This window comes from Onychostoma macrolepis, chromosome 06 (genome assembly GCF_012432095.1).
Source record: "Onychostoma macrolepis isolate SWU-2019 chromosome 06, ASM1243209v1, whole genome shotgun sequence".
Classification (NCBI taxonomy): domain Eukaryota; kingdom Metazoa; phylum Chordata; class Actinopteri; order Cypriniformes; family Cyprinidae; genus Onychostoma; species Onychostoma macrolepis.
In genome coordinates, this window is record NC_081160.1 from 18,050,979 (window position 1) to 18,072,344 (window position 21,366).

At 35.7% G+C, this 21,366-nt stretch overlaps 1 protein-coding gene across 14 annotated transcripts in view; it reads left to right on the top strand.

Annotated features, from left to right (window-relative positions):
* The window catches only part of dlg1a (discs large MAGUK scaffold protein 1a), a 127,634-nt gene that overhangs the window by 38,666 nt on the left and 67,602 nt on the right, over window positions 1–21,366 (top strand). For 9 of the 14 annotated variants that reach the window (XM_058777925.1, XM_058777922.1, XM_058777928.1 and 6 more), the window contains one exon: window positions 10,454–10,621. In XM_058777925.1, the coding sequence (XP_058633908.1) occupies window positions 10,454–10,621 (168 nt within the window). Of the gene's footprint in view, window positions 1–10,453; window positions 10,622–18,625; window positions 18,734–21,366 lie in introns of all 14 variants that reach the window. The other 5 variants (XM_058777921.1, XM_058777923.1, XM_058777931.1 and 2 more) reach the window with 1 other exon arrangement.

The following is a 21,366-nucleotide window of genomic DNA, read 5'->3' on the forward strand; positions in this document are numbered from 1 at the left end:
AAAATGGCAAATGTGAAAATGGCTTGTGTAATCGATTTTGTTCTTACCATGAGTATGTTTATCACCCGTTGCTTTCAGTATTTCATCGACCTTTCAGTTTTCCCAGCTGATATCTTGTCCTCGGTTATATGAACTTCTAAGCTTGTATGTCCCTTGAAACGACACGTTTCAGCACAGAAAGTTTTGTGAACCTCTCACAATGTAATGTTTGCTAAGAGCTAAGAGTTATTAAACAATAGCACAGCTGAAAACTAGATTTGACATGCAGCAAGCCTGCAACCTGAGAAGTGCGTGATGGCACAGTTTTCTCATTTCACATGCAATGGACATGGGAAAAGGGCTTTGAATTCTGCGATGCTTTTTATAACTTTGCTAACAATATAATTGGTTCTCAGGGGAAAAAACTATATTAAAAGTGTTTAATTTAATTTAAATCCTAGCTTGCTTGCTTCTCATTTCAGTTCATGCTTGGCTAAACTGTTTGAATTATTTTCCTGTTTCCCAGTGATATAATTGTGGTTAAGTATAGTATTAAAATAGGATAAAATGGGTCTAATCTTTTTAGTTGTTTTTTTTTTCTAAAATCCCATGAAAAACCAAGTTGGGTAGCTAGTTGATTTTGTGATTTATTTGAGGCTTCCTGGACTTCTCAATGTTCCAGCATTTGCAGTGTGATCAGTGAAATTTACAGTATAGCCCATCACTAATTTCAACCATTTTTCAGGTGAAGCGTAGCTCACCCAAAAATGAAAATATGCTGAAAATGTATTCATCCTCAGGCCATCCGAGATGTAGATGAGTGTAAATTTAGCCTTAGTATTGATCTAGTATTGAGAAATTTAGCATTACAACACTGCACTTAATGGGTGCCGTCAGAATGAGAGTCCAAACACCTAATACAATCATCACAATAAACTCACAAGTAGTCCAAATGATTTATTGTCTTGTGAAATGAAAAGCTGCAAAAAGTTGTTTGTAAGCAACAAATGCATCAATGTGTTTTAATTTCAAACTGTTGCTTCTTGCCAAAACACAAGTCCATAATTCTTAATAACACTTCCTCTAGTGAAAATCATGAAGTAAGAATAAATAAGCTTTCCATTGATGTATGGTTTGTTAGGATAGGACAATAACTATTTGGCCGAGATGCAACTATTTGAAAATCTGAGAAAAAATCAAAATATTGAGAAAATTGCCTTCAAAGTTGTCCAAATGAAGTCATTAGCAATGCATATTACTAATCAAAATTAAATTTTTGATGAATTTCCTGCCGTAAATGTACAAAATATATTCATGGAGCATGATCTTTACTTTACTTCAATAATTTTGACCCGTACAATGCATTGTTGGCTATTTCTACAAATATATCCTTGCTACTTAAGACTGGTTTTGTGGTCCAAGGTCACACATTTGTTTAGAACTGCTTTGTTTTCATTTGTGAACTGTTCTTGATCTGCGCATATTTCTCTCCTGATTCAGACAAGACAACGTTTTACTGGAGAAAGCAATATTATGGATATAGGACTCTATATTTTAGCTAAGAACAGCAGTTTGGTTGTGTTTTATTACTTCTGGATTATTGTGATGTTTTTATCAGTTGTTTGAACTCACATTCTGACGGCACCCATTCACTGTAGAGGATCCATTTCTAAGCAAGTTCTGAAATGCTAAGTTTTCTTCAAATCTGTTCCGATGGGAAAAAAAAACAAAACAAAAACAAACTCACCTACATCTTGAATGGCCTGAGGGTGAGCACAATGTTCATTTTTGTGTCAACTATTAAGCTGTTTAAATCGTTGTGTTCCTCCTCTTCTTCCCCCATTAATAAGCTTCAGAGCAGCTACAGGTCAACAGAGATACTTCTGTGATAATTTCCGTGCTTATTGGCACCAATTCCTTCTTTCTCAGGGATGTAGATTGTAAAGGAAGCGTGTTTGGTATGCTGCAGACAGCTTGTTTTCTCTTGGCCTGTGGAGCTGTTTATTAGGTTTCAGTGGCATCCCCATTCCTCTCACTTTGCCCACCTGCCGTTTTGTCATCAGCCGCTAATATATCCTTAAATAGAAACCGCTGTGAAGATTAAAATGGCAAACTGTATGAAATTGCACCTTTTTACAACGGTGCTGTTCTTAACAGCTGTCACTTACTAATAAACTAAATTGTGACTATGACCTAGTGATAATACCATTAGAAAATGAAGATGATTAATCATTACCATTAGAAAATGGATATGATTAATAATTTCCATGTGATATTTTATTAGAGAAAATTCTGCATAAATGTTATCAGAGAGACGGCTGGTCAACATAGCAGTTTGTAAAATTTCTACATGCCTGTTGCAGAATAAAATAGCTTTTCAAGGCTTCTATTTTAACTAGTCTTCATTGTAAACAATTTTTTTTCCTTCCAATTTGTATAATCAACGTATAGGTCTATTAAGCTGGAAGATTTTCTGAAATGGAAATCACTGCTATTTAGCTCAAATATTTACTGTACAAGACGCACTCTGATGTTTTATTATGAAGATCTACATTGGACAGTGTGATCCTTTTACATATTGACTTACATAACTGAGCACTTTACATTTTAGTCAGCTAACCGTGAAGCTCCTTTTGCGACCGGCAGTTCCACATGCTCTCACATGAGCATCATTCATTAGCAATTCATTACGTAAGCCATGTTAGAATTGATCACCCCCTATGTCTTTGTTGATAAGCCATTAGAGCAGCAGAGGGAATCCTACTGAAGTGTGTAAAACGTCTTACAATGCGGTTGCCCCGAGTGCATATGATGTAACGAGGGCATGTATGAGGAAAGAAGGCAACGAAAGATGCGAAGGAAGACCAGGAAAAGAATGAGCTCCGCTTTTGTTCGGAATTCTATTTGCTCCAATCACACTAGATTTTAAGCATGCAAAATTACACCACAACAAATATGAGCAACAGGATATGATGTCATGCTTTAGGGTGTCTCTTTTGAATAACGCAGTAGTTCTCAAACTAGTTACACCTATAACAATGTTTTAGTTTTTTCTCCAAGTGCAAGCTTAAAGGAATATTTTACCCCAGAATGAATACTGTCATCATTTACTTCCTCTCATGTTGTTTCAAACATGTATGCATTTTTCTTCTGAAAAACCATTTTTTTTTTTTTAAATGGGGTTAATGATGTACAGTGTTGTTGGAAGGAAAAGGACTCTACCAGATCAGAAAAAAAACATGCTTATGTAATATTTATAATAACATTTAGAAAGGATTACAGTGTATTTGCAGTCCAATTGGAACACATTAATACTAAATATTGGGAGCAAGAGGTAATATAACCAATTTTCAAACCTCTACATTATTGATAGGCTGTCATGCTCAAAAACTGAGTGCTGAATACAGCGTTTCTGGTTCAAAAGCTACTCTAAATTCATGTTCAGAAAATTTACTTTGGGGGGAAATAGAATAATGTCCTGCTTTTTATGTTGATTGCCTAACAATTAGAATATAAATACTCTAGCTACAGTATGTATTCACATAGCTGTGCTGATTAGAGGATGTTCAACACTTATTCCCATCTCAAAATCCTGAAGAAAGTATGTGAGCGATGCAACAATCTTGTAAACAAGTTAAATGAAACTTGTCAATAGATCAGAAATGATACTTGCAAATAAAAAAAAAATAATAAAAATGATTAAATTGCAAAATGTTAAATAGTTTTATTTTTATGATTATTTTTCATATCATGACACTTACAGGTATGCAATAATTAGGGTGTCAGTTGATTTTTATTAGATGCAATTAATTACATGATATGCCACCTAATTGCAAATTATTTATCTTATTGAAATATAATTAAACAGACATGAAGTCAATCCATTTTACAATTGAATTTGCAATTCAGTGTCAAATTAGGGGCCATTCTGCTCATTTTGCTGCTTTTTCTCTGCTTCCATTTGAAGTCTGTAAACCCCATGTCTTCACCCAGCATTTGCTTATGGCTGTTATTCCCGTCTTGTCCAGTTTGAATCTTCACAGTAATGCAGAGCTTTCTCATGAAGGACCTACAGCTGGCTTCCTGCTAGTTAATTATAGTCATCTCAAGGGGGAGCTGCCAAGAAACAGACAGCCGTCGTCTTTTTTTGATGTGTAACGAAAACAAAATTTGTGCTTGATTTGTTTTGTAAGATTTATGCTTCCAGTCAGTTTAAGCAGTAAAACCTGTCCTTGTTTGTTTTTAACCAGTGCTTCATCATGAAAGATTAAATGGTGTTTCCCAACTTTTTTTTTTTTTTTGTTGTTGTTGTTGTTGTTGCATGTACCCCTAAAACTCCATTAAAAAGGTTCAGCAAAACATTCATCAACACCAGACTAGAACCAGAAATGTGTTTGTGTTCAACTCTGTTGCTTATACTAAAGGACTTTTAAACATACTTTTGATATTTTTAAAAATAATGTTTGTTTCTTCATTATTAATAGATAAATGTTTTTGCACATCATTTTGTGGTCTTCAGACAAGTTTATTTCAGGGAATGTTTTGCAAGTGACCCATAGCACTTATTGTCATCTGGTGTTTGAGTGTAACAAAATTCAGCCTGCTTCAGTTTTGGATGAGCAGTAGCAATGCGCTTTGAAAGTTTAATTTTAGGTTTTGCAGTGGGGACAGCTGGGAGGAGGGAGTGCCATGATTTTTCCTAGAGAGACAAGAGGCAGAAACTATTTTAATTCTGCTCACAGCACACTGTCTGTTTAGATGTCAGCTCTTTCTTCATCTCCCAGGTTGAAGCACGAGTCAAAGTGGATGTGATGATCTCATGTCTCGTTCCTGTCTGCCCTGTGGATCGCAGCAGGAAAAGGGCAGACAGAGGAAGAGGAAGTACAGTACACTGCACTTATTGGGATGGCATATGAAGTTGTGATCAAATATGCACTCTATTTTGAATTAATTTTACAACAGCCCTGCTGGAAAATATAGCTTAAGCTATTTTAGAACATCAAAGCTGGTTTGTCTGTCAGCTTTGACCAGCATCAATGTGTCAGAAACTTTCAGATTAAATGGATAACTCGCCCCAAAAATAATGTTTTGTAATCATTTACTCAACCCATGTTATTTCATGCTTGTATGATTTGTTGTTTTTTGTTTGTGACTGTGAATGTGAATGGGGTCCAAAAGTTCCAAAAAGGACATAAAGGTAGTTTAATAGTAATACACCCAACTCCACTGGTTTAATCAAAGTCATCTGAGTCATTTTGTATGATGAGCAGAGCATTTGAAACTGCATCAGGGTGAATAATTGATGACAGAATTTGAATTTTAGAGTGATCTACACCTTCATACTTGATATGCCAGCAGGATGAGAAGTGAAATGCATCAGAATATACATTACTCTTTAAAGGTTTGGGGTCAGTGAGATTGATTGATTGTTTGTTTGTTTGTTTGTTAGAAAGAAATTAATACTTTCATTAAACAAGGACATCTTAAATGAACCAAAAGTGATATTTTACAAATAAATTTCAAGTAAATGCTATTCTTTTGAACTTTCTATTTATTAAATCATGCGTAAAATCACAATATCCACAAAAACATTAACCAGCACAACTATTTTAAACATTGATTGCTTATAAGAAGAAATCAAATCAGCATTTTAGAATGGTTCCTGATTAGAGATCGACTGATATATCGATTTTACCGATATTTTCCCGATATTTAAGCATTTTACCATAATCGGATATCGGTTTTGTAATATCGGATTCACTGATAAACGCCGCCATCTTGTGGGTGTTTTGAGAATTGCGCGCAGGATCGTCATTGCAGCGCGTCTGAGGGGAGACGAGAAAACAACAACGACGTGCACAGGTAGCCTACTTGATTTGCTGTAGTTAGTAAACTTTATTTAACATAACAGCCATCAAATTAGATGTATTACATAAATGCCTGTTATGCAGTTTATACAGCTTGGCTCTAAGAAATACAGACGAACTCACGGAGTCACGTAAGATAATCCGTCAGTCTGTCCCAATAAAGACTTTTGCCTGAATTAAATATGTAGCCATGAATGAGCGCATGTTGGAAATAAAAGCGCTGAATTTAATTCTTTCTCTGTTGTATATTTGCTCATCATTAGTCTCGTGAAGCCGCTTATTGCTGTTCACTCAGCGGTTGATGCTCAGGAAATGCTTCAGCACGGCCACCACATGTAACTTTTAACAAGATTCACTTGTTTAAAACACGCTAAATTATATTAACATTTATTATATAACCATTATTTCGTTAATAAACATCTAAATAAATACATCGCTATGGAAATTAATTATCTCCGCGAATGATCGCAATTTGAGTAGGCTATAGTTCTGTGTAAATGCATAGATAAACCGCACTGTCAGCAGGCATTTCATAATCTAGAATGACAAAAACATATGAATAATTCTGATATAACATACCAGTTGAGAAATGCAATAATACACGATGTTTTGTTTATATTTCAATATTCCAGAGAATATTATTCATTGAATTAACATTATCCAGTGAATTATTCTTCACTCTTTAGCCTATTAAACCGCTTATGAACCTAAAACTGTAGTTTAACATAAAGTTATGACTCCTGTCCTTTTATTTATTTTCTCCATTTGAAAATGAGACATTCTACATTTATTTTGCTTATTGTTAAAATCAGTGTTGCCGCTGATGCTTTTTATAAATGAAATGTTTTTATTGTTGTAATATGATTAAATTTACAACAAATATTAAGATTAAATTTATCTCTTATGTTAATAGTTAAAGATAACTCCATACTTCACTTTGGTTTTTCCTCCTTTCAGTCATTTATTTACTTTATAACAGTAAATAAATATCGGTTCTGCATATCGGTTATCAGGCACGTGAACATGCAAATAATTGGTATCGGTTATAAAAAAATCAATATCGGTCGATCACTATTCCTGATGGATCACGTGACACTGAAGACTGGAGTAATGTCTGCTGATAATTCAGCTTTTCCATCACCGAAATAAATTACATTTTACAATATATTAAAATGGGAAACCTGTAATAAGTGTTCACAATATTACTGATTTTAAAGTATTTTTAATCAAATAAATGCAGCCTTGTTGAGCATAAGACATAAACAATCTTACTGACCCCTAATATTTGCAGCATATTTTGTATTTGACAATAATGCTCATCCAGACAAAGAAAAGCTGGTAAATATAATGCAAAACCTCACTAGTAGTAGAACTAGGTCAGAGGCTCTCAAACGGGCCTGTTAACTGGCAAATATAGCAGTGTTTCAGTTCAGTGTAAAATCATAGAATTGATTTCAGTATTGACCCATTTTTTTTTGTCAAACAGAATGCTTGCCGTTTGTTTGAAGGGCCACACATCTGGGCATCCAGCAACACCTGCTCTGTGCGGTTCAGCCGAGGTGAATGTGCCAGGCTTCATAAGCCCAAATTATGCTGATTACGCGTTTATCATGCAAATGATGCTTAGTCTTGTGGAGTGAATACGGTTGTTTTGGCAGCTGTGGAACGTGCAGTCGTGATACAGAGCTCTCCCGAAGGTATTCAAGGTGAAGCATCTATAATAAAGTGCTGTGTTTGCTGAGCTCTGGGCCTCGGTATGTTTTCTGCCAGATAAACAGACAAGAGCTGACAGCTTTACAGCAGCACGGCTAGACCTAAGACAGAAGGGGCACAAGGAGCAGGCGCGGGGCTCTTCCACTCCTTAAGATCCTATACAACATCCATCAAACCGCATTTCGAACAGTCGTGCACCTCTCAAGGTTCACCCCGCTCTAGGGCAGTGGCATTGTATTGTAGAGGACATCGCCTGTGTAAAGCCTGTCTAGCATTCGTTTTTCACTGCTGTCAAGTTTTCCGAGACCTGTCCTCCTTGGTTGACTGGCTGTGTGAGTGATCTCTCTGCATTTATTAGGTTTTACTGACGTTAGCTCAGTTTGGATGGGCCAGCAGCACAGAGCGAGAGAGCGTTGAGCCAGTCGAGCAGCTCATTATCCAGGCAAGCTGGCCCCACAGTGGCAGCGGCTGCGCGCCTGAAGCCGAGTCACTGAAGCACTCAGCGGTGTAATAACATCTCCAGAACTGCTCCCCGTCTGTCCCTTTCTCTCCCAGCAGTGGCTCAGAGTTCAGATTCACCTTTCAATTTTACTGGCTCTGTGGCCCGCTGAGAGTTCAGTTTGAACTTTTGAGTTGTTCGGAACAAGTCAAAGGATTCTGTGCACAGTGTTTTTGCTAAAAACTCAGCAGACTTCTTAGGATTTGGAGGTCATGTGTTCCAAAGTGTAAGTACTAGTAGTAGCAGACTCTTCTGTCTGTTTGTATAATATACTGCAGGGGTCAACAAAAAGTTTGTTTTGTTTTCTGCTAGGCTGGTCGAATCAGTTCTTATTTTTTTAACTACTGTTTCCACCAGAAAATAAGGTCAGTTTTATTTTGTAAAAACAACTTTTATATAGCTCAGAAATGAGTAAATTTTTTTTATATATATTAAAAAATTGGTATATCTATTACTTTTATTGAGTGCTTTTGCTTTTTGTTTTGGAATTTGTACAACCCATCTGTTTATCTATTTATATAACAGTTCAGTATTATATTTCACTAGTCCCACTATAAAATAAGGTTAATGTTATTTCTTAGAGAAAAAGACAACTTTTATATAGCTCAGAAAAAATCTATTAATTAATTAAAAATATTATATGTTACTTTTTGGTTTGTATGGATTTGGTATTTGTATAACATTTGTGTGTGTGTGTGTGTGTATTTGTTTCTTTATTTGATTGTTTATTCGTTTATTTAATTGAATTTGTTTTATTTTATTATTTTTTCCACTAGTCCCACCACAAAATAAGGTCAGCTTTATATATTTATTTTTTAGAAACCAACTTTGTGGCATAAAAATATTAATTAACTATTAACTACTACTAATTATGTACAGTTTTTTTTTTTTTAATTACTAAAAATGTACTAAATATATCTATTACTATTATTTAATTTACTTTTTAATTTGTTTTTAGTTTAATTTTATTTTGTTTAATTTTAATTTTGCTTTAAGGTTTAGTTTTGTTTTGGACACAGCCTATCTGTTTTAACCAGCTAGATAACATGACCTCTTTATATATAACATACATTTAAACAGATATTTTCAGTATGGTTTAACGTTCCTGGGTGCCAAGCTTCCTCTGTGTGTAGGTTTTGCACTTACATTTTTCCAGTAGATTATTCATTTAGCAGACTTAAATGCAAATGAGAAAAACAACATGCATGATTCAACAGAGACAATGTTAATACTGCAGTGTCAAGTTGGCCAGAAGTCTTCCACACCTTTGAGCTTATTCCCTTTCATGTCCTTAGCAAATCATAATGTACTGTAGTATAGACAGGCTATCAGTTACCACATTGTATTTGTGAAATATATATGTGGTATATGTGGATTGGTGTCTTTTATGCTTAACTTCAGACTGTTGCATCAGTTGCTTGTGGTGTGCTTTTGATGCAGCAGTCTGAGGTTATTTAAAAAAGTTGTATGGACCAATTTTCAGTGCTAAAATAGGGCATGGGATTCTACCATGAATCTCTCCATATGGGCAAATCCACTCAGTCTTCCCCCATGCTGCTCAGAGGCGGTGATGTTACAGTAAGCAACCAGCATAAGACCCCAACTTGGAGTTTGTCCCACTTTTCTGGGCATCTACCTTCCCTAAGAAACCTGCCCTCTTTTTCTTCCCTCTAGACTTGTGTTTGCATTTCCTAACCCATATCCCAGGAATGCCATAGAGGCAGGCATATGTATCAGGGTCAACAAGGCACCTGGACAAGATGGATGTCTATGGATAAAAGGCACTGCTGAATAATTTGCGTTTCCAGTTAAGAAAGTTACAGAACAATATTTCACATACAGTCTTGGCAGATTGGGGTTGACTGTGACAACTGTGCAGCGGGTAGGATCCGGGGGTGCCTGGCTCATTTAAAAAGCGTTTCCCATCTCAGGAGTGTGGTCTAGAGAGAAATGAAGTTGAAATAGTTTCACAGTTCTGTATCAGTGCTGGATTTTAACTTCATGAGGTCTTGTTTTTTCTTCAGATCACATTCAGGATTCTATGCTCCAAATTAACCAGTCAGTGTTAAATGTTTTATTAGATTTCAAAATGATCTGCCAGTGAGGAATGAAACATTTTTTTAAAAGGGAAACAAAAGTTTATTTTTCTTGCTTCACCTGCAAAAAACAATTTGTTTTCATATTTATTTATTTTTGCAGTGATATTATTAAAACATGATCTTGTATTCAACATTTTGTCATCTATCTTTGGTTTGAAGAGCTCTCTCTCACTGGGCTTATAACATCAAATCATATATGAAAAGTTCATTTTTGTGCTAGTGTAGTTACAAGCAATGTGTTTAATATATAACTGTGCTATAACTATATGCATTCTCTCTCTTTTTCTCCTTCTCAGAAATATAGATATCAGGATGAGGATACCACGTCGCCTCCAGAACACAGCTCTCCACACCTTCCAGGGGATGTGCGTCCTCCTGAGCTGGTGCAGGTGTCGGAGAAGAACATTTCCCAGATTGAGAATGTACACGGCTATGTTTCCCATTCACACATCTCTCCTATGAAGGTAAAATCTCCCAGCATTCCTCTGGCTCCATGACACATTTCTGTGCTGCATGGCATCTATTCTGTGTCTCTGTGCACTCTGTAAACATGCTTAAATGTTGTGTGTGATAGAATCTCCATCAGTGTCATGTTTACACATGAGCACAAACATACACACAAAATAAATTACATTCATACACACTACATTAAAGACTCGGACTACAACAAATTATTATTTTGATAATATGTTATTTCAGATGAGAGAGAGAGGGATGTTTTCTGTGCATAGCTCACAAACACAATCTATAATCAAATTCATTGTTGATTATTTACATTATTGATTACTGATTGTATCAATAAAAGCAGCCCTGTTAAGGGACACTATAGTATGAAAAAAGAGATGCATTCGTTAAAGTGTAGAACATCATAACTAGGATGAATATTTCGGTTCAGTGTTTTGTAGGCTGTGAAGTAGTTTCTGCCACTGGAATGTGAAAAGATAATTTTTCTAGCTTAAGCTGGTTTGCTGGTTTTAAAGGGTTTTTGGAAAGCTGAGAACCAACTGAACACTAGCTTGTCCAAGTTGGAAGTTCCAGCTTAAAGGGATAGTTCACCCAAAAATGAAAATTGCCCCAGATTTACTCACCCTCGAGCCATCCTAGGTGTATATGACTTTCTTCTTTCGAATACAATCGGGATCATATCAAAATTAATAAAGGTTAATAACGACCTTCTGAAGCAAAGCGATGCATTTGTGAATATTTAAAACTTTATAAACCGTAATCTCTAACTTCTGCTAACTGTTGTTCACAAGAGAGTGGCGTTCCAGCGGATGGCGGAGGACGTATGCATAGCGTAAGCTCCAGTGAGAAGTGACGAATGCGGTAGCGCCTAGGAGAGAGCAAAACAAAACACCAGTCACACATTAGAAGTACAAAACGAGGATTTATAAAGAAAAATGTTGGAGAATTTCGATATAAGCCAAGAGGAGACTGGTTTTCCTTTGCTGTAAACAAGACTTGGTTCTTGAGAGACTAGCATATTCTCACTGGAGCTTACGCTTCGCCTACATTTTATGTCATCTGCTGGAAAGCCACTCTTTCGTGAACACACATACAACAGTTAGTGGAAGATTATGGTTTATAAAGTTTTAAATATGGATCAATTTCTTACACAAATACATCAATTCACTTCAGAAGGCCTTTATTAGCCCCCGGGAGCTGTGTGGAGTACTTTTTATGAAGAATGGATGCACTTTTTTTGGGCTTCAAAATGTCGACCACCATTCACTGCCATTATAAAGCTTGGAAGAGCCAGGAATTATTTTTTTTAATGTAACTCCGATTGTATTCATCTGAAAAAAGTCATTTACACCTAGGATGGCTTGAGGGTGAGTAAATCATGGGGTAATTTTCATTTTTGGGTGAGCTATGTCTTTAAACCAGCTAAGAACAGCAAAACACCGTGTTTAGGTTGCTTTTTTTTCAACCAGGTAGATGAAGAGAATTTCACCTGTAGTGCTGTTTGGAGGCTTTGAGCTCATAACAAAATAATGTTACCTAGCTGCTTTGTTGTATAACTTGGCGTGTAATATATCATGTCCACTGCTGAGAAAACAGGTCAGTAGCAACCCTTGAAAACAATAGCTCTGTTCCAAATTCTAGTGCCTTGCTATCTACTTCCTTCATAAGAAACTGTTTCTAACCAAAAGGAACCTCATAAGATATTGGTTTGAACTTTTCTACTTGGACATTTCAAACTTTCTACTCACACATAGCATAAATAGTGCTCATGAAGTGCATGTGAGATTAGACTCCCAGCTGATATAAAGTAGAGTACGTGTTAGCACATTGCTAATGACACAATACTCTAAACACAAAGCACACACAAATGGAAATGTTAATTATATATAACTACTGTTCATATAAAGGCCTATTACGTGACTGAGTTCATTGTAGAAGCTTAATGCAAGTCAAGTGCCAGACGAGAAGATACCAAGCGCAGACGCAAGAAAGAGTTAGCAACATTATTTATTAAAAACTGGACTTCTATACAGTTAGCTTTGTTTATCTGGTCATCATTAATGCATTATAGCCAGTCCACAGAGACCGCTCTGCTGCAGCAGTTGGATGGAACTCTTAAAATATGGATGCACAGTGAAACATTTGTCAGGAAAAGATTGTGCATAGCCTGATTATGTTTTCAGTATCTTGCGTTAGCAGTCACGCTAATTGTAAAGTGTTACCACAGAATCATTTACAGCTGAAACAATAAGGTTCATTAGTTAAACATTAGTTAATGTATTAACTAACATGAACTAACCATGAGCAATACGTTTGTTACTGTATTTACTAATCTTCGCTAACGTTAGGTAATAAAAATACAGATGTTCATTGTTAGTTCATGTTAGTTCACAGTGCATTACCTAATGTTAACAAGATTTTAATAATGTATTATTAAATGTTGAAATTAACATTAACAAAGATTAATAAACACTGTATAAGTACAGTTCATTATTAGTTCATGTTAACTAATGTAGTTAACTAATGAACCTTATTGTAAAGTGTTACCGATTCTGTTTACTGGCCAAATGAGAAATCTTTCAAGGTCAGGGGATATTTAGCATTTTTTAAAAGAAATTTATCATGCTTGGGCCTAAACGGAATCTGCAGATTGTTTCTTATTTTCTTTATTGATTATGGGACACAATGTGCAGAATTTTGCAGAATGGATTTATAGAATGTTAAATTGTTAAACTGACCTGGAAATACTACAATTGGTAGCTAAAAGCAGTATCAAATTACCCAGAATATTTAAGAATATATGTGATGCTGGACCACAAAACCAGTCTTAAGTTGCACAGGTATGTTTGTAGCAATAGCCAGCAATACATTGTATGGGTCAAAATTATAGATTTTCCTTTTATGCCAAAAATCATTAGGACATTAAGTAAAGATTGTGTTCCATGAAGATATTTTGATTTATTTTGTACCCCCTTAGATTCCATATTTTCAAATAGTTGTATCTTGGCCAAATATCCTATCCTAACAAACCATACATCAATGGAAAGCTTATTTATTCAGCTTTCAAATGGTGTATAAATCTCAATTTCAAAAATGGACTCTTATGGCTGGTTTTGTGGTCTAGGGTCACATTTCACATTATATAATATTGCATAACATTACATGGTGTCCTAACCAAATGTGATGCAATAAAGCAGTTAGCAGTAAAAACTTTTACACACACATGTTCTTTTTTGTGAAAAGTGGGGACATCCCATAGGCGTAATGGTTTTTATAGTGTACTTACTGTGCTGTTGTCCTACACCAACCCTACACCTAAACCTACCCCTTACAGGAGACTGTGCATTTCAACTTTCCCCAAAAAAACCTCACTGTGTATGATTTATAAGCGTTTTGAAAAGTGGGGACATGGGTCAATGTCCTGAGATGTCACCTTCACCTTGTAATACCTATGTCATACCTTTGTCATTATACAAATCTATGTCCTGACTTTTCACAAAAACGCACGCACGCACATACATACATACGTGCATACATACATACGTGCATACGTGCATACATACATACGTACATGCGTGCATACATACATACATACATACATACGTGCATACATACATACATACGTGCATACGTGCATACATACATATGTGCATAGATGTGTGTGTATTAGGGGTGGCACGGTACATGTATTCGTCCTGAACCGTCACTGTACGGACATCTCGGTTCGGTGCATGAGGCCTTACGACGAATACAGGCAATTCACCCCCAATCCAGAAGGGGGCGCCTGCAGTAATGCAGCGCTTTTTGATAACTGCCAGCAGAATAACAGTGAATGCCATGAGTTGCGCACTTGAAAACAAAGCCCCCTAGACAGTGACCATGTGCCGATTCTGAACGCGTCTCTCACATAGACTGACAAGGGAGTATACTTTAAAGGCTTGCGCACTCAACTGTTTGCGAAATGGAGCTTTGTGCTCGAGTATCCTACCTCTCTCATTCGGCACAAATCCAGATATTCCATAATATTTCCATATTTGCGACGTAACCGATCTGAATGCTAAACTATTATTTATTATGTAAATGATAGGCTTTGTAGTTCAGTTGTGTTCCAACAGTGACACAGAGGCGGGTGCGCTGATGTTTGGTTCACTATATTTTATTTTGATAAAGTACCAACTGCGCTGTCAAGTTAGCAATGCTGGAACTGATGTGTTTTGTGTGTGTGTGCACGCTCCGGCGAGATCACTTCAACTGTTTCCTTATACCAGCAGAATCAACTTTAAACACTTATTGTCTTATTAATAATCAGTGAATAAAGATCTGCTTTTATTTGTGTACACTCACAATGAAAACAAAACAGATTTTATATATATAACATGTAATAATATTTAGTATTTTCACATCTAGATGGAAAAAATTGTCATTTGCACTGCTGTCTGTTCAAAATAAATGAAAAGAAACTGAGCATAGTATAGATTTTTTTTTCCCCCCCTGTTGAACCAAAATCGTATCGAACCGTGACCCCCAAACCGAGGTACGTACCGAACCTTGACATCTGTGCACCGTGCCACCCCTAGTGTGTGTGTGTGCGTTATAATAAACTCATGAAGGCTTATGTAAATAGATTTATATAAATAGTGAAAATAAAATTAAAATGGGTTACTGTACAAATTAAAATATAAATATTAAATAATAAAATTATAAATTTGAACCTAAAATTGACACGTTATCCGCCACCCACATTAAAGATCAAATATCTGTGGATTGGCTGTCAGTGAATGATGTTGTAGTATGAATAGACAAATTGGTTCTGTCACTTGTCTCATTGTGTCTGGTTAGGACACTGTGTCATGAATGACAGGCATTGAAATTTTGTTTTAATGGAGCTTGCTCTGCATTTCAGGCCTCTTAATGACCTAGTGTTCTCACTCACTGGCGTCTTGAATGGCTCTACCACTAAACTGCTATTATTCTTCATCGCTTGTAAAAAAAAAAAATTAAAATAAGGCAAGTGAAAGTGGTGGTTTTAAAACCCGCAATTCCTAGCACACCGTGAGCAGTGCTGATGTTTGAGGAGCTGTGCTGGGCTCAGATCAGTGGAGCTCCCTGCATGCCGACAGAGCAGCGCCTGACAAGCCCTGCCTGTCACCTCCTATCAGCCTCAGCTGCGCAGAGCACGAGCTAGTGCTCTCTGTCCCCGCACACACACAAAAACACACTCGCTCTGTCATCACTATGAGCCTGCATTCCTCCTAAATCAGTCCATGTGCTCTAGGCTGATGGTGCTTTCTGGCTGCTGGCCCAGCTGACGCGCGGCGCTCTCTTAACTCTCCCTCACAACAATATGAGCTCTGAGAACGCGTGCATCGTGCTACAAACATGCATCTTTGCAATCAGTTGTACTTCCTTTTCCAAAATGAATCATGCTTTGTTTACTAAAACAGAATTGGGTAGTTCGATGATTGTGATTTAAGATGATGATTCAAAACAATTTCCTTATTAGAGTGGCCATGTTCGGTTGCTATCTTTATTAGTGACTACAGTTGCCTTACGCCACCTTGTGACCGTTGTTTGTAATGAAAGGATTATTAGCAGTTTAAGTGAAATTTTTCAATGCTAAAATACTATCCTGGCTTATCTTAATATGCACAGCCAGATGTATGTAGAGCAAGTTATAATTATGTTAAATTATAAAATGCTATACAAAATTATAAATATTTTGTAGTTCTGTTTGGTGATGCTGGTGGTACAGTAAAATAATTTGTTATAAAGTTTATTTCCTTAAAGTTTACGTATTCATTTTTTTGGATCCCATTTAAAATAGCATCACATTTTAGCGATGCTATTGTCTCTGTAGGACCTTTTAAATGCAAGTGTTGTGAAATTTCTGGCTCTTTGCTTTAATGGAGGATGTTAAATGATTTTGTCAGTGTTGATCAAATTTCCCATGAATCAGATCTCGCTTTACGCACTCTCTGCCCTGATAATGACGTGACTGCATGCTTTCTGCAGAACACGGCATATGAACCACATGAACCACATGCCCCTGGTCAGGTTTCTATTTACAGACCGCTCTACTGGCAGTCAAGACACAGGGATGCTCCCATCCAGAGTAACGGATTGTTTAACCTTTCGCTTCAGTGGCACACAGCCCGAGTTCACCTCCTAAAGCAGATGCGCTTTGTTTAACGTCATATTGATTTAAAGTCATAGATGTTTGAGATTTTTGCTTTTTGCCTGATTATGGGATTGTGTTATGATTCCCTGTGTGCTTGGCTAGAACTGTCGGCACAGATGGAGATGACATCTTGTGGCTCCCCATGTCCCACAGTTGTAGCGTCCTGTGACTGGCCTGCGTACTTGTAAAGGCCTAATGATATCTGTGCTGAAGCACAGCAAAGCTCTGCTGTGATATTTTTATCAGGATGAATAAATAGTGTTTGTCACTTCACAAGTAAGAGAAGTGTGTCACGATATATTATATAATTTGGAAACAATTTTTGTCATTAATGTGACTCTAGCATGAATTTCCAGTTTAAAATTTCCTGAAATTTCCTGAAATACACTACAAGATCTTACAAACTACAAACTATTAAACAGTAGAGAAGTGTTTTTTTTTTTTTTTTTTTTTTTTTTTGCTTACCAAGGCTGCATTTATTTGATCAAAAATACTATAAAAACATAATATTGTGAAAGTTTGTTACAATTTAACAGAACTGTTTTTTTTATTTAGGCTAAATAAACATTTTTAATTTCAGCAGCCATTACTCCAGTCTTCAGTGTCAAATGATCCTTCAAATATCATTCTAATATGTTTATTATCGGTGTTGTAAAACAGTTGCTGCATATATATTTTTTTAATGCGTTTATTTACTGTCATACATATTTTCAGGATTCTTTGAATAAAAACTTCAAAAGAACAGTATTCATTTGAAAAATAAGTCTTTACTGTTATTTTTTTTTATCCATTTAATGCATCCTTAGTTTATTTATTCATTTTAAATCTTAGTGACCACAAACATTCAAATGGTGTCACTGTCAGGGTATCTATAACCAATATTTTTGATTAATAAGTTTTTTAGTTATTGTTTTTTTATAATTAATATTAAAATTCCAGTCATAAATATGGCAGCTACAGTATGAGAACAAGGACATGTGAGTACCGTATTCTTATAGGCTGCTGAAAACATGATTAGCCAAAATATTTAATAAACACACATGGGTATGTATAGAACTTTTTAATTGTGTGGGTTTCAATTATTCGCTTTTCCACCATTGAGCCAAACGGTTCTAGTTATGTTTCCACTTGAGCTTTATTACGTGGGTAACTTTGCGGAACTTTCTGTGGAGTTGAGTGGGTGCAATTCTATGTAGACCTGCCTATGAGTAATTATGCTGATTAATCCAAATACATATAGGATTTACGTCATTTTACCTTTAGCTGTTCAAGGTGCCTGTTATTTTCACTGATCAATATCATGCATTTACTATAGCGAACACCTTTTTCATGCTTTAAGATACACAGCTTACACGTGTGATCACATTGTTACCCATCTTTCCAAGCATTCTCAGAATGACTCCATGCTATGGAAACGCCATCAATTTCCTGCCGTCTTCTGCCACACAACTTCAAGTGTGTGCTTTTTATGAGTGTCTGCAGTTCATCATGATGATCCATGGTTTTAGAAAAGAGTGCTTTGTATGTGCTGCAGTATGAACGATCATCATTATGGATGATTAGAGTTCAGTCACTAGACTGAACTCACCTCACACCGTCTGTTTCTCACTCGTTTTTGCGTTTGCCAGCTGTTTGTTGCTTAGTGAAGTTGTTGTGTTTTGTATGTCGTAGCTGCATGGGTTTCAGTGAAGGGCACGAAGCTTTCACACACTCATTTTAAAGCTGCTTGTGGGCACATTGTTTGATATATTTGTGTGTGTGTGTGTTTCTGTCAGAGTGTGTTTGCTACTCATATTTATCACCTGAGCTGCGTGCCCCTCTTCAGGTAGAGTCTCTGGAGTGCGTTTTTGACGGGCCGTCTACATTAGGAGGTGAGGAGGTCCCAGCCCCCGCCTTTGCCACACTATACTCGCAAAGTGACACACTGATGCAGGTAACCCAGCGCGATTCTGTGGTTTTATTCGCATGTTTTTCTTTATGATTCACCAATGATAAAACGGATGGCGCAAGATTATAATTTAGAGAAATCTGTGTTGCAGTTTGCTTTGTAAGCACTAGGTGGCAGAGATGTCACAGTGTTAGGTTGTATGTATGTATGTATGTATGTATGTAGGATAACTAAGCAGTTTGGATTATATAATTTATGTATTTTCTATTTAAATATTTTATATTTTCTGACATCATTTGGATTGTTAACCGATAGTTATTAAAGGGACAGTTACTCAACCTCAAGTTTTTCAAAATATGTGTTTCTTTCTTCTGTTGAGCACCAAAAAAAAAAAAAATTATATATATTTTATATATAATTTATTTTTTATCATGAAGAATGTTGGTAACCAAACAATTGATGGTAGCCATTGACTTCCATAGTATGAAAGAAAAATATTATGGAAGTCAATGGCTACCGTCAACAGTTACCAGCATTTAAAAAAAAAAATTATATAATTTTTTTTTATGTTAAAAAAACATATAAATGTATGTATATAAATATGTGTATATGTATGTGTATAAACATTTTTCATAATGAGATTTCACCCCGTTTTAAATTTTTATTATCCAATGAAAGGTTAGATTTCTGTGAATTTTTTTTAAATAAAAGATCAAAAGCATTAACAATGCAGATTAATTTTCACAGCCGCCTTAATGTTTTTTAAAGATGTTTCTTCTGCTCATCAAGGCTGTATCTATTTGATCAAAAATACAGAATTGTATTCAGGAGGGATGTGTTTAATGAATAAAAAGTCATAGTAAATACTTATTGTTAGAAAAATTGTTACAAATGCTGCTCTTTTTAACTTTGTATTCATCAAAGAATTAAAGAAAAAAAGTATCACAGGTTCCAAAAAAACTATATGAAACAGCATAACAGTTTCAACACATAATAAATCAGCATATTAAAATGATTTTTGAAGGATCATGTGACACTGAAGACTGGAGTAATGATGCTGAAAATTCAGCGCTGCGTCACAGAAATAAATTCTATTTTAAAGTACATTAAAGCAGGAAACCAATATTAGAAATTGCAATAAGATTTCACAATGTTATTGTTTTTTTCTGTATTTTTGATTGAATAAATACAGCCTTGATGAGCAGAAGAGACTCCCTTAAAAACATAAAAAATCTTACTGATCCCAAACTTTTGAGCGGCAGTATATTTTTTTTCTTTCCCCAAAATTCTTCAAAATATTTTGTTTTGTGTTCAACAGAAGAAAGAAACTCGTACAGGTTTGGAACAACTTGAGGGTGAGTAAATGATGACAGGATTTTCATTTTTAGGTGAACAGTCCCTTTAAGATGTTATTTTAGCAGACTTCCATTCGAACAGGCACCAGCTTTTCAATAAAAATACTATTTCACAAAAAAAATAAAAAAAGTAAAAGTAAAATGTGTTGTGAACACCAGTTCACATTGACTTGAATATTTGGTGTTCAGATTTACTGTTATATAATGATTCTTTTCCTATAAAATCTTACATTTCTTAAACTGTGTAAGCTTATTTTTTATTTTATTTCTATATTTTTGGAAATACATATTAAGTGTTTTTACAAAAGTCATTAGTAACAACACCTTTGGGACAAATTCAAGTTCAGGTGCAAACAATTTTGTAGTTTCAGTTTTATGCCAGTGTGAAATGTTTGTTGCCAAGATGACCCTTTAAGGCATTTGTAAAGAAATTACCTTATCTGTTTGTTGTTGGCGCTCTTGAAAAGGTAAGGCTTTCCAATAAACTGGGCTTGTGCCAGTTTCTGGGTCAAGGAGGATTAAATAATTCATGCTTAATTTGTCTGACTTGTTGCACAGCTACTCTAACAAACCATGTTCTTCAGTAGGTCAAATCATTTGGTCTCTTTAGGGCAAAATGGTCAAACCAGCCTTGTGAGTGCAAACATGACAGGAAGTTTAAGAGAGACGGTTGCCATTTAATGAAATATCTTTTTGCATGAGTTCAAGTTAGATTTTAAGTCTTTGTTTTTCTTGTAGAAGCCTCCATGAAGCTGTTCAGGTATGCTGTTTGGTTTTTTTGTAGAAAGCTTTGCTAGATTTTCTTCTGTGTATATGTGTTTGTTGTATTTTCAAGAAGTGATGTGTGACTCTTGCCTTTCTCTGTTGACGCATTCAGAGAGTTGTTTCTTGTTCACTGAACAGAATGTCAGACCGCCTTTTTAAAGTGGGCATTTGGTGTTTATAAGGTTTGTGGCAACAACAATTTTCTGGGGGAGGTTGTGAAACAGGACGATGCATCGTCCTTATATTAACAGGCATGCAGACTTTTACACAAACAGATGGTGCAGGCCTGTTTAAACCTCATCTACTTTATCTAATATTGAAGTTATGTCATACTATGACATTTGTCGCAACATTTAACTAGAACGGAACTGAATACTATTTTATTCACATTTGGCTGCCAGTCTTTGTCTTTCCATGACTTTACACATGAAGAGTAATACATTTACTGTTATTCTCCTAAAAGTCATATGAGGTCTTGACTCAAATCATTTTTAGGGAGTGTTTAGAAGCATTAGAATGCGTCTTGTACATTTAGCCTATACCATTTGTTTAAAGTTG